Source organism: Babylonia areolata, chromosome 23 (assembly GCF_041734735.1).
Source record: "Babylonia areolata isolate BAREFJ2019XMU chromosome 23, ASM4173473v1, whole genome shotgun sequence".
Taxonomy (NCBI): Eukaryota; Metazoa; Mollusca; class Gastropoda; order Neogastropoda; family Buccinidae; genus Babylonia; species Babylonia areolata.
Window position 1 is genome coordinate 48,078,439 of NC_134898.1, and position 18,044 is coordinate 48,096,482.

Genomic DNA, 18,044 nt, shown 5'->3' on the forward strand with positions numbered 1-18,044 from the left:
GCGCGCGCGCACACACACACACACACACACACACACACACACACACATCCCAGCAACAATCTTTTTTTATTATAAAAAGTGCAAATCGTATTTGTTCAATACTTGGGCGATGGATTTCATACAGAACATGCTACAAATGTCTCCTGCACATACAATAGCAGAAAAGAAACAAAACAGTGTTAAAAATAAATAAAAAAAAGAAAAGAAAAAAGCATCGCCATCCCCCTTGTTTGTTGTGATGTCATCATTTCAGGTGATCACGTGACTTTAGTGCGGCAAACACACTGGGTGACGACTGTGTCTGCCAACTCGTACAACGCAGCCAGCTGTCATTCATTCTTCTTTCGTCAAGATGATTCCCACTGTGGACATCGGCGCGTTTCTGGAAGCGGTGCAGAAGGAAGGGGGAGAAAATGCGGAGACGGTAGTGAGTCTGGCGCAGAATCAACCGGAGGTGAAGAAGATAGCGCGCATTGTGCATGACGCTATCTCCGAGTACGGCTTCTGTTTCTTCACCAACCACCGTGTGCCAGAAAATGTTGTGAGTCCACCGGTTTTTTTTTTTTTTTCGAATTTTATTTTTTTTGTTATTTCATTTCATATCTCTCTCTCTCTCTCTCTCTCTCTCTCTCTCTCTCTCTCTCTCTCTCTCTCTCTCTCTCTCTCTCTCTTCATGCTTTCATTTTATTAAATATTGTGTAGTGTAGACCCTATTCAGGGCGGGAACAGGATGTAAAAAAGCACACCAGTGCTTATCTATTATCCTCGAAATAAAGAATTTGTCTTGTCTTGTCTCTCTCTCTCTCTCTCTCTCTCTCTATATATATATATATATATATATATAGAGAGAGAGAGAGAGAGAGAGATAGATAGATATAGATATATATACGTATATATATCTATGATATATATCATATTGTATTATACCTGTATTGTATTGTATTATTTCATCTATTCAATTTTTGTTGTTTGTATTTTGTCCTTTTTTTGTCTTTTTTGTCTTTTTTTTTCGTCGTCTTCGTGTGTCCTCTTCTGTGTTGTATAATTCTTTTAAAATCAGTTCCACAGGACCGATATTGATAATGGTTTTCTCCACTTGCCACAAAGGTTCTGTTCTCTCTCCCAATACATCGTGTTTCCGCAGTGATCATTGCAAAGTAGTTTTCACACACATCGACTGTGGCAATCCTCAAGTTAACAGATAACTGATGTCTTCATATTACATTGATACAATGGTTTAGCTACTGAGAGGAAGAGGAGGAAGAAGAAAAAAACAACAACAAAAAACAACAACAAAAGAACGAACAGTTTCAGTTTTCAGATTCAGTTTCAAGGAAGCGTCACTGCGTTCGGACAAATCCATACACGCCACACCACATCTGCTTGTCAAGTGCCTGACCGGCTGTGTAACCCAATGCGCTTAGTCAGGCCTTAAATGCATACATATATATTTGTATGTCTGACAGAGTGGATTTGTTCTACATAATTTTGCCAGAGAACAACACTCTCTTTTAAGGAAGGTAGCAGAATGATTAAGACGCTCGTCTGCCTATACAGAGTCCGCGAAAGTCTGGGTTCGAATCCCGCTCTAGCCCTTTCTCCCAGGTTTGACTGGAAAATCCAAGTGAGCGTCTAGTCATTCGGATGAGACCATAAACCGAGATCCCGTGTGCAGCACGCACTTGGCGCACTGACCAAAAAAAAAGAACGAACAACAGAAGAACAAACAGAGTCACAACTGTTGCAGCTGGACCGAGCGTTCTCCACGTCCAAGCAGTTCTATGAACTGGACGTGAAGGTGAAGGAGAAATACGCCCGAGGACACCTGGACTGTCATGGCTGGTCTGGCCTCGAGAAGGAAATGTATGCCAGTGTGACTGCTCTTTAACATGTACCTGTCTGTCTCTCTCTGTCCGTTTGTCTGTATGCCACTGTCTGTCTTTGCCTGTCCGTCTGTCTATTTGTGTCTCTCTTCTTTCTCTCTCTCTTTCCTCTCTCCTTCACACACATACACACACAGATAGATAGATAGATAGATAGATAGATAGATAGATAGATAGATGGATAGATAAAGCATAGTTATTGTTGCAAATTTAAACAACTCACTGGCTTGAGATTCTGATATCCAGCGAAGATTAAGTTCCTCTCCTTCTCCTCTTCCTCTTCGATTTAAAAAAAATTCTTCTTCTACTTCTTCTTCTTCCTTAATTATGTGAAGAGTTATTGGGGCGAATCACAGAACGGCTATTCACAGACTTCTCCCAATCTGTTAGATGTAGGTATCAATTCTGCTGTAGGTATCAATTCTGCTGTAGGTCTCAATTCTGCCGTGGGTCTCAGTTCTGCTGTAGGTCTCAATTCTGCTGTAGGTCTCAATTCTGCTATCCTTTTCAGCCCATCGTTCTCTACTGTCTTCCTCTCCATCTTCCCCCTCTCCCTGAGCAGTTCCTCAGAGAATTGCTGTATCGAACTCATTGGATCTTGTCACATAGCCATAACGAAGTTGCCGTTTTGTTTGTTTTTCCTTTTCCCCCCTTTTTTTAAGTGATTAAAGCAGATCTTCAAATGGTCCAGTGCGCTGCTTATGGTGATTTCATAAGTATATAAACTTTATCATTATGATTTTTCGTACCTTGCGATAACACCTCTTGCCAATTGTTTGAACTCTTCTTTCGCCTACATGGCGGGGTAACTAAAAACGGTCATGCACGTAAAAGCTGACTCGTGTTCATGCGAGTGAACGTGGGAATTGCAGCCCACGAACGACAACGACGACGAAGAAGAAGAGAACTCTTCTTTCCAAAGCCGCCGTGAGAGTCCGTGTCTCGCTTGTGTAAAGGAAGATGGAATATACCAGTGTACGCTGGAGCCTGTGTCAGGGAGCGAATTGCTCGATTTTTGTGTGCTCCCTTCTGATTGGTCGGACTGGCAGAGTCAGAAGTTTGGATGTGCAGTGAGCACATTCCTGCCTCACGTTTTGTATGAGTGAGACAAAGAGATGCGAGCATGACATTTGTTGGGAGAATGCTGTAGGATGAAAGTAGGATGAATGTATCTGGAATTTGAAATGCCAGGCTGTTGAGCTCCAGTGATCCTCCATGTGTTATTTTCTTCAGCTGGCTCCCTCCTTAGGATGCAAAATGTAAGTTGTTTGTTTTTTTTTTATTCTTCGTCTAAGCTCGTCTTTCATTGTTGTCTAGAGTAATTTGAATTTTTAAAAGTAGTTTAGGATTTGAACCTAATGAGAGAGCGTTGGGCCAGCGTTGAGAATGTGTGCGTGATTATATCTGTTGTGGGAGGGGGGGTTCGTCATTTCTGAATATCCGGAAGAATCAATGAATAAATGTGCAAGAAATGAAGAGAAAAATGATTTCGTTATTGTCCTTGGTTGGAATTGGTAGCGGAAGGTGTGAGCCTGGGTATATAGTTAGGTTTTTATATGTAACAACAAATCCTGTTCCTGACAGCCTGATCTCTCTGTTATGTCCTTCAGAGGCACACGATTAAACATTGGCAGTGCTGATGCTGTCTTTGCCACTCTTTAAAGGTTTTGTGGTTTGGATCCTTCACCACTAGTGACTGATCCGAAGGTAGGTGAACTGCTGAAATGTTCCTAGCTGCAGTTCATGGATAGTTGCATCAGCTGTGGTGCTAGTCTTGTGACTGGCCCGTCAACTTGGGTGGGGTTTTTTTCGGCATCCGTTTCCATGCCAAATAATGCTGATGGTTCCACCCAGTCTTTTGAAAAGCTTGGCGAGTTCTTGCTTCCTGACAGCCTGGCTATTGATTTGATCTATGAATAGAATGGTTCGTGATGGTTCTTCCTGAAAACCTGACTGTGCTGTCGATGTCATGATCTTCAAGACATTATACACAGTGTATATTAATGCAAGTTGCAACCCCCTTTATCTCTTTCACACACACACACACACATACACATACACACACGCACGCACGCACACACACACACACTCTCTCTCTCTCTTTCTCCCTCTCTCTGTCTCTGTCTGTCTGTCTGTGTGTCTCTCTGTGTGTCTCTGTCTCGCTCTCTCCCTCTCTCTTCCTCTGTTTTACGCTCTCTCTGTTCCATGTACACACACACACACACACACACACACACACACACACACACACACACACACACACACACACACAGATTGGACGGGGAAGGGGGGGGGGGGTGAGGAAAGGAGAGAGAGGGAGGGCCCAGACGCTAAACGGAAACTGATGTCGTTTTACAGGCTGCTTAATGACAGGAAGATCGGCGACATGAAGGAATCATTCAACTTCACTCCTGGGGCGCCCACGGTGGTAAGTTTCTGACTCAGTACGGAGGAAGTGCAGAACCACTTTCGTCGGGACTCCCCAGTTTTTTTGTTTTGTTTTTTCTCGTGAACCGCGTGCACATGCCCGTCCCCATGTTTTTTCAGGTCACCGAACGGCTAAAATTTCGTCGTGGAAACCGCTATTTTGACGAAAGGATTTTGAACATTTTCGGTGACTAATTTTACAAGTTTACAAGGTATATTTGGTTTCATAACTACACCCATTATTAGCTTGGGTCTTCTATATTTACTTTGAGCGTGTTTCTTGTCATATATCTGCCGTTTCGTATTCGAACTGATCCATTTATAAGTGCCGAAAAGTTGTCCGAACAAAAGCAGTAAAGACTCACAGACGCCAGTTACGGTGGTGGGTGGGCTGCCCGTGTCGTCGTATGACCTACTTCTCGCGCTGCGAGCGACGAAAAGTTCGCCACGAAAGCGAGCTGCACACCCTCCCTGATGTGGAATGACTGCGGTGAATAATGTGTCATAAAAAAATAACCACAATGAACTGAAAGGATGAGAAAGTGAGTGAGCATAATGGTGGTCTGTCTGTCTCAGCACTTAAACTAGTAAACTAGTAGGTAGCGTAAACTAGTAGATACAGACGATCCTCTTCCACACGTAGCATACAACGAATCGACACAGATAGAAGAAATAAGACTAACAGCTCTTGAAGTGAAAACCATTATTGATAATCTTGATACAAAAAAAGGCGTCTGGCCCTGCCCTAATTCATATTTTTTAGTTGCTTCAGTTGATGTTATATCTGTTCCACTCAGCACATTCTTTACCGATGCTTTGACAAAGGCAAATTTCCACAGCTTTGGAAAACAGCTAAAGTTACACCAGTTCATAAAAAAAGAACCACAGATGAATGTACTAATTATCGGCCGATCTCTCTTTTAAGTTAAGTAGGAAAAGTCTTTGAAAGATGTGTGCACAAATATGTTTATAACTTTCTTACATCCAACAACCTGATTTCAGAAGCATAGTCAGGGTTTATTCATTGTGACTCGACAATTAACCAACTTCTTATTATCTATGGCAACTTAGTAAATAACTACGATAAAAGTATTCCTGTTCAGTCAATATTTTTTATGTATCTAAAGCTTTCGATCGTGTGTGGCACAGGGGCATTTTACTTAAGCTGGAAGCTGCTGGTATCAGAGGCAAACTCTTGGTTTGGTTTCGAGATTATCTCTCAGACAGGTACCACTCATTTCTAATCAAAGGTGCAAGTCAGTTAAGTTAAAACTTCCTCAGTGTGTACTACAAGGATCTGTTCTTGGTCCACTGTTATTTCTAGTCAATATCAATGACATTGTCGTATTAGTTCTGATATCAAATTACTTGCTAATGACACGAGCATGTCTCTTGCAATGAGAAGCCCTGTCACGAGAAAAGAAACCATGCAAGCTGACTTAAATAGATCAAACGTTTGGGCAAAAACATGGAAAGTTAAATTTAATGAATCTAAAACAGAACTGCTAAATGTATTCCGAGGAAACGTAGTATGCTACGACCCAACTTTTGGAAATGTCAGCTTACCACAACACAATCAACACAAGCACCTAGGGGTCATTCTGCAAAGCAGCTATAGGTGGGGTGACCACATAGGTAGTATCGTTAGTAAGGCTGGGTTACTGATCAACTGTCTTCGTTCATTTAAGTACAAGCTGAACAGAGGGCTCTGGAAACGATGTATAGATCCTTCATCATCCCAGTTTTTGACTATGCTGATATAATCTGGGACAACTGCGCACGGTACCAATGTAAAATGTTGGAAGACTTACACGTAGACGCTCTGCGTATTATCACTGGTACCGTTCGTAGAACTATCCACGATAAATTGCACGCAGAATCAGGATTCTGTTCATTAAAAGAAAGGCGTCGTAGACATAAAATAGTAATGTTCTTTAAAATTATCAATAATATTTGTCCTCAGTACGTTACCCACTTATTGCCCCCTCTCGTGTCAACAGTAAACCCATACCACAGGCGAAAACCATTTGAACGAATCGTCCCTCCACACCACACTGACATTTACAACAGATCTTTTTTCCCTCCATTGGAGGGTACGTGTGTGTGTGTGTGTGTGTGTGTGTGGATGGGCATGTGTGTATAGGTATACATAATTATACCCATACATGTTTGCATGCATTTAATTCAACAAAGGTTTTTAACGATGAGTTATATCCTGTGTGTATGCATATATGTATGTAAGTGCATGTGCCTGAAAGATTGCTGCCCTTTCACTTGACAGCTCATTATATGAATACATGATGGTGTGTTTGCCTTGCTTGCTTGTTTTTTTATTTTATTTTCTTTTTGTTTTGTTTTTCGCGGGACGGTTGGCCTTCACCGCTTTGTTTGTCGGCCAAGTTCAGTGTGCCCCAGCGTTGATACTTCTCTTTATCTCTCTGTTGACTTCTTTCTGCACCACACGTTTCTTATTCATTGTCTTCATTTTATTTATATCGTAGCTTAGTTTACTTCTGGTTATCATGACATCCGTCACATATTCAGTATGTGCATGTATCAGCTAAGCTGATACATGCATGTTGTTCTGTTCATTGATATCTGTGTTGTATTGTGAATGTTCCTAATATAATACTGTTTAAACAAAATATATATACGCGCGCACCCGCGCACGCACTCTCACACACGTACACTCGCACGCACACACACGTATACACACGCGTGCACGCGCGCACACACACACGCATACACACACACACACACACACACACACACACACACACACACAAACGCAAGAGTGAGTGATGTAAATGCAGTCTTTAACCAGCAACCCCGTATGTTGCATGCTAACAGATGATGCCCAATGAGGTGCCGGACTTGATCCAGAGTTACGATGACATGTTCCACTCGTTTCAAGAGCTGTCCCTCCGAGTCTTTGATCTCATTGGCATCGCCTTGGAACTGGAGGTCAGTCACATGCACACACGGGTCACATGTCTTCTTTACTTTACTGCCTCTCTCCGCCATTCCCGCCTCACACACACACACACCCAGCCCCCGCCTGCCTCTCTCTCTGAGTTCACTCTCTCTGTCTCTGTTTCTGTCTATCTTTATGTCTACCTATATCACACGGTCATAATTATATATATATATATATATATATATATATATATATATATATATATATATATATATATATATATATATATATATATATCCTACTGCCGCCCAGTGAGAATTGCTCTTTATCACTGATTGTTACTTCTCTTGGCCAACGCAGCTTCAACAATAACATCGATAACACATGGTACGTCTACCCTCAAAATACACAGAGCGAGGAGCACAGCCTTACATCTGCGAGCTAAGTCATACAGATGGCTATCAAACCTGTGAAACTGACTGAAGAATTACATAGGAAATGTTGTTTGTTTGTTTTTTGCATTGCAGGTGTGTGTGTGTGTGTGTGTGTGTGTGTGTGTGGAACTCATCCAGACACACGCAGATGGGAAGTGGTGGCAGAGTAGGGTCAGGGGTGAAACTGACGAAGTCTTTTTTTTCCCTTTTCTTCTCCTTCTTCGTCGTCTTCTTATCATATTCATGGCCTGCAACTCACACGTTCAGTCGCATACACATGTGACCTTTTACGTGTATGACCGTTTCTCGCCCCCCACCCCCACCCCACCCCCCACCACCACCCTCCACCATCTGGGCAGACATACTCCGTTTTCCAGTGATGGGAGGTAGGTGCATGCTGGGTTCTTGTTTTTACAATCCACCTTACGTTGACAGGCAGGAGGTTATAAAATGCTGTACGTTGCAAAATAAGGCTTCCTTTCATATCAAAGTTGGCCTTATTTTACTACGTACAGTGTTTTCTTGATTGAGATTTGTAGACTCAGCAGTCAAAGTTTATGTACTCAGAATAAACAGGGTCACAGAAGATAGCATTATCTCCCTACGAGTGCGCGCGCGCGCGCAAGCATGCATGTTTGCGGTTGTGTGTTCGTGTGTGCTTGCAGGACCCAACCTTATTGAGCAAGACTCACAAGCTGATTGGACAGAAGGGAAACCACACTACGATGCGCAGTCTGTATTACCCCCCTTACCCGTGTGAGTTGCCAGTCTTCTTGTCACTGGTGCTCTCTGTGTTTCAGTCTGTTTTTACCTTGTCTGTCTTTCTGCCTGCCTGCCTGTCTTTCTGCCTGCCTGACTGTCTGCCTGCCTGTCTGTCTTTCTGTCTGCCTGTCTGTCTGCCTGCCTGCCTGTCTTTCTGCCTGCCTGTCTTTCTTCCTGACTGCCTGTCTTTCTGCCTGCCTGTCTTCCTGTCTGTCTGCCTGTCTTTCTGCCTGCCTGCCTGTCTTTCTGCCTGCCTGCCTGACTATCTGTCTTCCTGCCTGCCTGACTGTCTGTCTTTCTGCCTGCCTGCCTGCCTGTCTTTCTGCCTGACTGTCTGTCTTTCTGCCTGCCTGCCTGTCTTTCTGCCTGCCTGCCTGTCTTTCTGCCTGCCTGCCTGACTGTCTGTCTTTCTGCCTGCCTGCCTGTCTTTCTGCCTGCCTGTCTGTCTTCCTGCCTGCCTGCCTGTCTTTCTGCCTGTCTTTCTGCCTGCCTGCCTGTCTTTCTGCCTGCCTGCCTGTCTTTCTGCCTGCCTGCCTGCCTGTCTTTCTGCCTGTCTGCCTGCCTGTCTTTCTGCCTGTCTTTCTGCCTGCCTGCCTGTCTTTCTGCCTGCCTGCCTGTCTTTCTGCCTGCCTGCCTGTCTTTCTGCCTGCCTGCCTGAATGTCTGTCTGTCTTTCTGCCTGCCTGCCTGTCTATCTTTCTGCCTGCCTGCCTGTCTTCCTGCCTGCCTGTCTTTCTGCCTGCCTGCCTGTCTTCCTGCCTGCCTGACTGTCTGTTTTTTCTGCCTGTCTTTCTGTCTGCCTGGCTGTTTGTCTGTCTGTCTTCCTGCCTGCCTGACTGTCTGTTTTTTCTGCCTGTCTTTCTGTCTGCCTGCCTGCCTGACTGTCTGTCTTTCTGCCTGCCTGACTGTCTGTTTTTTCTGCCTGTCTTTCTGCCTGCCTGCCTGAATGTCTGTCTGTCTTCCTGCCTGACTGTCTTTCTGCCTGCCTGCCTGAATGTCTGTCTTTCTGCCTGCCTGCCTGTCTTTCTGCCTGCCTGTCTTTCTGCCTGCCTGCCTGTCTGTCTTTCTGCCTGCCTGCCTGTCTTTCTGCCTGCCTGCCTGACTGTCTGTCTTTCTGCCTGCCTGCCTGTCTGTCTTTCTGCCTGCCTGCCTGTCTGTCTTTCTGCCTGCCTGCCTGTCTGTCTTTCTGCCTGCCTGCCTGACTGTCTGTCTTTCTGCCTGCCTGTCTGTCTTTCTGCCTGCCTGTCTTTCTGCCTGCCTGCCTGTCTTCTGCCTGCCTGCCTGACTGTCTGTCTTTCTGCCTGCCTGCCTGTCTGTCTTTCTGCCTGCCTGCCTGTCTTTCTGCCTGCCTGCCTGACTGTCTGTCTTTCTGCCTGCCTGCCTGTCTGTCTTTCTGCCTGCCTGCCTGCCTGCCTGTCTTTCTGCCTGCCTGCCTGACTGTCTGTCTTTCTGCCTGCCTGCCTGTCTTCCTGCCTGCCTGTCTTTCTGCCTGCCTGCCTGACTGTCTGTCTTTCTGCCTGCCTGACTGTCTGTCTTTCTGCCTGCCTGTCTTTCTGCCTGCCTGCCTGACTGTCTGTCTTTCTGCCTGCCTGCCTGTCTTTCTGCCTGCCTGTCTTTCTGCCTGCCTGCCTGACTGTCTGTCTTTCTGCCTGCCTGACTGTGTTTTTTCTGCCTGTCTTTCTGTCTGCCTGGCTGTTTGTCTGTCTTCCTGCCTGCCTGACTGTCTGTTTTTTTCTGCCTGTCTTTCTGTCTGCCTGCCTGCCTGCCTGTCTGTCTTCCTGCCTGCCTGCCTGACTGTCTTTCTGCCTGTCTGTCTTCCTGTCTGCCTGTCTTTCTGCCTGCCTGCCTGCCTGCCTGTCTGTCTTTCTGCCTGCCTGCCTGTCTGTCTTCCTGACTGCCTGTCTTTCTGCCTGCCTGCCTGTCTGTCTTTCTGCCTGCCTGTCTGTCTTCCTGCCTGCCTGCCTGCCTGTCTTCCTGCCTTCCTGCCTGCCTGTCTTCCTGCCTGCCTGCCTTCCTGTCTTCCTGCCTGCCTGTCTGTCTTCCTGCCTGCCTGTCTTCCTGCCTGCCTGCCTGTCTGTCTTCCTGCCTGCCTGTCTTCCTGCCTGCCTGACTGTCTGTCTTTCTGCCTGCCTGCCTGTCTTCCTGCCTGCCTGTCTTCCTGCCTGACTGTCTGTCTTTCTGCCTGCCTGTCTGTCTTCCTGCCTGCCTGTCTTCCTGTCTTCCCGCCTGCCTGCCTGCCTGCCTGTCTTCCTGCCTGCCTGTCTTCCTGCCTGCCTGACTGTCTGTCTTTCTGCCTGCCTGCCTGTCTTTCTGTTTGTCTGTTTGCTTGTCTGTCTGTCTCTCTCTCTCACTCTCTTTCTCGCTCTTTAAGCTAATGACAAAGTGCCAAAGTGTTGCAAATCTCTTATTAGTTAATGTTGTTTCAATTCTGTTTTTTCCCTTTCTGTTCCATTTTATCTGTTTGGCACCATTTTGTTCTGATTAGTACCCACTGTGTCACCATAGCTTTTCAGCTAATGGCATTAAACATTTCAGTGTACACAAGGCACGACATGGACATTTAGGGCATTATAATAATTATATAATTCTGATGTTAGTACTGAAACAAGTAAACGATGGGAACAGTAGTTTGATTCGCATAATCACTTTCCACGTGAATATCACCGACATGTATTCAAACATTAAAGCGAATACTGACATGCCTAATTTTTTGAATATTACGAAATAACAATGAATGAATCGGAAGGAATGACTGCAGTCAAAGATAAAAGACTACTGGTGTTGCAGTGAAGGAAGGACAGCTGCACTGCGGAGAACACCACGACTATGGATCCATTTCGCTGCTCTTTATGGACGATGTCGGTGGCTTGCAGGTCAGTTGTTTTCCCTGGCTTCTGCTTTTGTGCGTGCATGGAACGGAAGGGGGGAGAGGGAGGTTGGGGTGTGTTGTAAGTCAGTAATGAAGGCGTGACGAAAATAATGATGATAGTGATGATAATAGCGGGCATTTATGGCGCTTAATCTTACCAAAGCCCTAAGCGCTTACAAAAATAAGAATACATATAGGACAAGTATACTGGGACGAAACAGCACAGGCATCAAGGGACAGTCACCACTTCCACCACGATGTTGACATTCTCTTATCACGCACGTAACAGACGCACACGCAGAAGTGGACACACAAACTGGAGAAGAATGAAACAGAGATGCCAATCATGATGTGAAAAGAGTAGTTTTAAGAGAAGATTTGAAGGATGACGGAGAAACCGAACAGCGGAGGGAAAGAGGGAGTTTATTCCTCGAAGACGGGGCCTGGAAAGAGAATGAGCGTTGGCCCGCGGTCTTCGTATTAAAGCACGGGATACGGAGAAGGCGAGTGTCAGATGAGGAGCGCAACTGTCGCGATGGAGTGTTAAGATGTAGGAGATCAGTAAGATAGGAAGGAGCGAGACTGTTCAGGGATTTAAAGCACAGCAGAGACAGTTTATATTCAATTCGTTTCTCGACAGGGAGCCAGTGTTTCAGTTTTCAGTTTCAGTAGCTCAAGGAGGCGTCACTGCGTTCGGACAAAACCATATACGCTACACCACATCTGCCAAGCAGATGTCTGACCAGCAGCGTAACCCAACGCGCTTAGTCAGGCCTTGAGGGAAAAAAAAGAAAAAAAAGGTGAATAAATAATAGATGAGCTTACATAAATAAATAAATAAATAATAATTATAACATAGAAAAAGGTAGTAGTAGTAGTAGTAATAATAATAATAATAATAATAAAAATAATAATAATAAATAAATAAATAAACAAATAAGACAACAATGATGATAAATAAGCAAATAAATGTAAAACATGAAGACACACATTCACACGTACACCCACACATGCATAACAGATATGCACCAAACATGCAGTTTCACAGATATGAAAGCACAGTCAAATACATATAAACGTACATGAGCTCCAACACACACACACACCACACACATTACCCTGCACCTCCTCTACCAATGAAGGAGCCAATGAAGAGAACAAAGCAAGGGAGTGATGTGGGTAGATTTAGAGCGTCTCGTGACTAGACGAGGCAGATCACGTACCATCGTCATTTGATAGGGCAGACATTTGAAAGATGCCACGACGGGCGCAATAGCCGAATGGTTAAAGCGTTGGACTTTCAATCTGAGGGTCCCGGGTTCGAATCACGGTGACGGCGCCTGGTGGGTAAAGGGTGGAGATTTTTACGATCTCCCAGGTCAACATATGTGCAGACCTGCTAGTGCCTGAACCCCCTTCGTGTGTATATGCAAGCAGAAGATCAAATACGCACGTTAAAGATCCTGTAATCCATGTCAGCGTTTGGTGGGTTATGGAAACAAGAACATACCCAGCATGCACACCCTCGAAAACGGAGTATGGCTGCCTACATGGCGGGGTAAAAACGGTCATACACGTAAAAGTCCACTCGTGTGCATACGAGTGAACGCAGAAGAAGAAGAAGAAAGATGCCACGCTGGAAAGCACACAGACTCATTCAACACATGACAGATGTCACTCAGGAAGAGCTCGCCAAAAAAAAAAATGTATTCTTGTCATTGTGATTTGCAGATTCTGGAGAAGGACGGAGAGTACCATGACGTCACACCCGTGCCAGGGGCAGTGATGATTTTTGTGGGAGACATGTTGCAGCGTTGGACAGCTGATAGATACCCTGCCACGGTCAGTGATGACATCACAGCTCACGGCGTTAGTCCTCGCCATTGTTGTAATGTCTACAAAACTCTCTCGCACGCACACACACACACACAGACAGACAGACAGACACACACACACACACACACACACACACACACACACACACCTCCCCCCTCACCCCCCCCCCCCCACACACACACACACACACGTGATAGATACCCTGCCATGGTCAGTGATGACTTCACAGCTCACGGCGTTAGTCCTCGCCACTTTTATAACATATATAAAAAAATAAAAATAAAACGTTGTGCGCGCACTAACAAACATACGCACGCACGCACACACATACGCACACAGACAAAAAACACACACACACAGACACAGACACACACACACACACACACACCAAAAAACCAACAACAACAACTAAACAACTACAACTGCTTCTACGCTACTATTATTACTACTACTACTACTTTTATCATAACTTTCATCAGTCAACACAAAACAAGTAACGTCATCCTCATAACTAATCGTAATCATCAAAGTATCTCTCTCTCTCTCTCTCTCTCTCACTCAGCCACTCTCGCAAGTGCGAACACCATGAAGCCATTACAGAATCTTCATAAACGGGGGCTCAAGCTGGTTCTCCTTAAAAAGACTACCCATTTAGATTCAGACTATAAACAAGCGAATATTCGCCCACTAGTCCGTAGATTATAGACTATAGCACAGTAAAGGAATCATGATGCAAAAGATTATGACAGGTAATGCACCACCAACATTAATAGACAAAATTTTCTGTAAATCCAATTTCCATGATTTGACTTGTTCAAATCCAGTCTGGTCTACTCAGGCGCCACCCTATGGAACTCACTCCCAGAAATAATTAAACAACACCATTGCCCAACCACCTTCAAAAAACATTGCCTGTTTCACCTTATGCCATAATGTGTGATGTAAATCGTTCATTGACTCGCTTGTGTAAACAAAGTGAGTCTATGTTTTAACCCGGTGTTCGGTTGTCTGTGTGTGTGTGTCTGTGTGTCCGTGGTAAACTTTAACATTGACATTTTCTCTGCAACTACTTTGTCAGTTGACACCAAATTTGGCATAAAAATAGGAAAAATTCAGTTCTTTCCAGTCATCTTGTTTAAAACAATACTGCACCTCTGGGATGGGCACAAAAAAATAAAGAATGAAGCCTAATTATATGCAAACTGCATTTACTGTTATATATATTTTTTGTATTCTCTAAACTTGGCACTTTGATCTGATATTCTGACCCAACAACTAGAGCAGTCATTATTATCATTTTTTGTTCAAACAGGAACTTCTTTTGCTAAGCATGGAAGTTTTATTTATTTTGCAAACGTTTTGGTGCAGATAGTAAAGAAGGGAAATTACTCAATTAATGCTAGGGGAGTTAATTTGCTTTAAACTGATCTTTCTCATCTTAAACATTACATTTTGAAATTATACTCAATACATAAAAAGCTTGGATTTTTTTTTAAAGCGTATCACAAGTGAGTCTTGAAGGCCTTGCCTCTCTTGTTTTAATGATACTGTTTGTCAAAAATGTGTATGGTTGACTGATAGACTCCCTCACCCTTCAGTCCCCACTTTGATCTGTATAGCGGTGTGTGTTGGTTTCTTTCATTTTGTTCATTTTTTCCTATACATTTTACTAACACCATGCTTGTACCTGCACGCCGTGTGTGTGTGTGTGTGTGTGTGTTGGTGTTGTTGTTGGTTTGTTGGTTGGTTTGTTTTGTTTTGTTTTATTTTTGTTTTATTTTATTTTATTTTATTTTCTTCCCTGTTATGTATCTCTACTAACACCATGCTTTCATGCTGTCATTTTATTTAGTATTGTGTAGTGTAGACCCTGTTCAGGGCGGGGACTGGATGTAAAAAAAAGCACACTATTATCCTCGAAATAAAGAATTTGTCTTGTCTTGTCTTGTCTTTTCTCCCCACCCCTACCCCCTCACCCCCTTCACCCTCTATTGCGTGTATGTGCGCCCGCGCGTGTGTGTGTGTGTGTGAATGCACGTATAGATGCGTATGAGCGTGCGCGCATGCGTTTGAGTGTGCATGCGTGTGTGTGGCGAGGGAGGGTGTGGGTGTGTGTGTGTGTGTGTTTGTATGTATATGCGTGTGCGTGTGTTCTTAACGCAGACAGCTAAACCTTTCTCGCTGCCTGTCTGTCTTGGAATTGACAGAAACACCGGGTGGTCATCCCGACTCGGGTCATGGAGCAAGGCCGTACCCGGCAGTCCATGGCCTTCTTCTGTGTGCCTGATGACGACACCCTCATCACCTGTCTGGACGGGTCCAACAAATACCCGCCCGTCACCGCCTACGATCGTCTCATGAGCATCTTCGCTGCCACCAAGTACTGACCGAATGAGTGGCCGACTGAACAACGACTCGTTTTACAAGAATGTTCTCTTGTGTCTGAGAAAAAATCTAATATACAAATGCATCACAAATTGTAGTGATCTTTCTTGCTAGTCCGTCGGTAGCCGACGATGACAAGGTCTGTGTACTCATCGATGACAGCGCATGTGACTCCGCAGCCCAAAGCTGGAAGCACACAGGTGCCCACAGGTGTCGCAGTGATGGTCAGAGTTTTGGACTGAGGAGGGCGAGGCCCTGTGTCGTCTGTACAGTGTTTTTTAAAATCGGGAGTCATTCCTGTTTGCTATGATTCGTGTATTTGCATTGGATATTATGTCAGTTCGCTTGAATATTTGTATCTGTAAGAAATGGTAGAATCCTCCCTGGTTGATGACTGTAGTGTACGGCACTTGTGTAAATGTGCACCGTTGCCTATCATGTTTGAGAGAGAAGAAAAAACAGCTCCTCTTTAAGTACTCTTGCTGTGTTTTCCTTCTCTGCAGCAGGCATTGGTGGTTAGACACATGAACGCACGCACATACGCACGCAGGGAAACGCACGCACGCACTCACACACACACACACACACATGCGCGCACTCACTCACACACACACATACACACACGCTCGCATACACGTGCGTAAGCACGCATCTTAACCCAAGGAGCAGTTTGCGCGCTTGTGCTTTCCATCAGAAAATAGTGTAAAACATCTTTGCTTGTTTGCTGGTTTTTTGCTCATTATTTTTGGAAGGTGTTTGTAAAAATAAAATAAAAACAAAAAAAAACCCACACATCTTCCAGACTTGGGAACAAGTAAAATAAATGCAAGTTTAAGTCTAGATATACAAACACATAGTCATGAAACAAGGGTGGAGTAGGCGACATTTCCCACAAGTCTTTACACAAGTCTCTCCACGTGGAATTATCAACGGTGAAATGGCACACAATACAATTGTTGTTGTTGTTGTTTTTTCTGTCTGTCTGTTTCAGTTTAACAGAGGTGGCAATAGCGTGCTTATTGATCCATAAACGCTACACCTCTTCTTCTATATAAAAAAAAACACACGAAAAAAGCAAACCAAAAAACCTAGCAGATCCCTGGTCTATGCATAACCCGAACACGGTGTTTATGTCATGAGAGTCTATAATCATGAGTTTGTGAAAACCTTCAGAAAGCATTTTAAAAGCAAATGAACAAATTAGTATGCATAGGAAAGAAAGGATTGAAATAATAAGAATAATGAATAATTCGTAAAACATGTTGGGTATTTTGTTCATTTGTTTAATGTGCATTGATAATATTTGCCGATCTGGCAGCATTGTTATGCATTATAATGGTGCGTTTTACATGATTTTAGCATGATGGTTTGACAGGTTTCATGAATGTGCACTAACTTCTAACAATGGCTACCAATACCATTTCCTGCAAATGTAAATATTTCGATTTGTTTGCTTTACAGACTTCAGAAAATGTATCATACATTGTCTGATTTCATTTATTCTGCTTTTATAGACGGAATGTTTCGCCAAAATTATGATGTAATTGGATATTTCATCGTTTTTTAATCGTATATATATTTTTTGGATAATGTTAAATCAGTGATGTAATCTACATATGAATTAGATTGGAATTACATTCAAATAATTTTGTAAACCCTTCAAAACACTTATAAAAAAAAATGTTTAATGCCATAGATTATGTTTTGCTGATTTTTCTGGATTTTATTAAACAGAAATTGCACACTTCACTGTTTGTAATACTCATTTTAAAGGGTTGTAAAAAAAAACAAAAAAAAAAAACACCTCATATGCCATGGTATAATCTAATTTGGAACCAGTTTTATTTCTTTACCTTTTTTTGCTCGTTCCAGGATAGTTCCCAGTTTATTACATCTAATTTTGCTTCCACTCAACAGAGGGTTTTAAGCCATACATAATGATTAGTTACTTGTCCAAGTAGTATAATTATCGTATATATTTTCGATCCTTTCTTTACACCATACATTATCTGAAGGGCTTATAACTTTTACCTGCAAGTTTCATCGCTAAGATGAATGTCGTATGTGCGTGAATAAACCCAAATCGAACGTACACCAGGTAAATAACATTGTTGCCCTTTTCCGTAAAACGTTGGTTGCTCAGTATGCATCCATTTTCGTCAGTAAATATATATAGCCAGAAATATGCTTTTGCTTCTCCATCATTTCTAGTTCATTACAGTGCTATGAATCGTGAATTTGTTGTTGTGAACTTTTGTACCGTAAGAGCTTCTTGACTTTGAATGGCACTTTTTTTTTTCCTTTTTTTTTTTGTAACGTATATGTAAACCCAATACAATTCTTTCCAGAAGCTAGCATTACATTCAGTTTACATGCGTACATCCATCCATCCATTCATCCATCCATCCATACATACATGCATGCATACATACATCATAGCATACACATTTCCATACATACATACATGTGTACGTACATACACACATACATACATACATACACGCATCCATCCATCCACCCATACAAACATGC

At 43.5% G+C, this 18,044-nt stretch overlaps 1 protein-coding gene across 2 annotated transcripts in view; it reads left to right on the forward strand.

Moving 5' to 3' along the window:
• Window positions 1-17,749, forward strand: part of LOC143297826 (uncharacterized) — a 19,124-nt gene extending 1,375 nt beyond the window's left edge. For both annotated transcript variants that reach the window (XM_076610335.1, XM_076610336.1), the window contains exons 2-9: window positions 254-541; window positions 1,748-1,863; window positions 4,242-4,311; window positions 7,161-7,274; window positions 8,327-8,417; window positions 11,210-11,295; window positions 13,023-13,133; window positions 15,335-17,749. In XM_076610335.1, the coding sequence (XP_076466450.1) occupies window positions 353-541; window positions 1,748-1,863; window positions 4,242-4,311; window positions 7,161-7,274; window positions 8,327-8,417; window positions 11,210-11,295; window positions 13,023-13,133; window positions 15,335-15,514 (957 nt within the window). In that variant the 5' untranslated portion in view covers window positions 254-352 and the 3' untranslated portion in view covers window positions 15,515-17,749. The remainder of the gene's footprint in view (window positions 1-253; window positions 542-1,747; window positions 1,864-4,241; window positions 4,312-7,160; window positions 7,275-8,326; window positions 8,418-11,209; window positions 11,296-13,022; window positions 13,134-15,334) is intronic.
• Window positions 17,750-18,044: the final 295 nt, after the last annotated feature.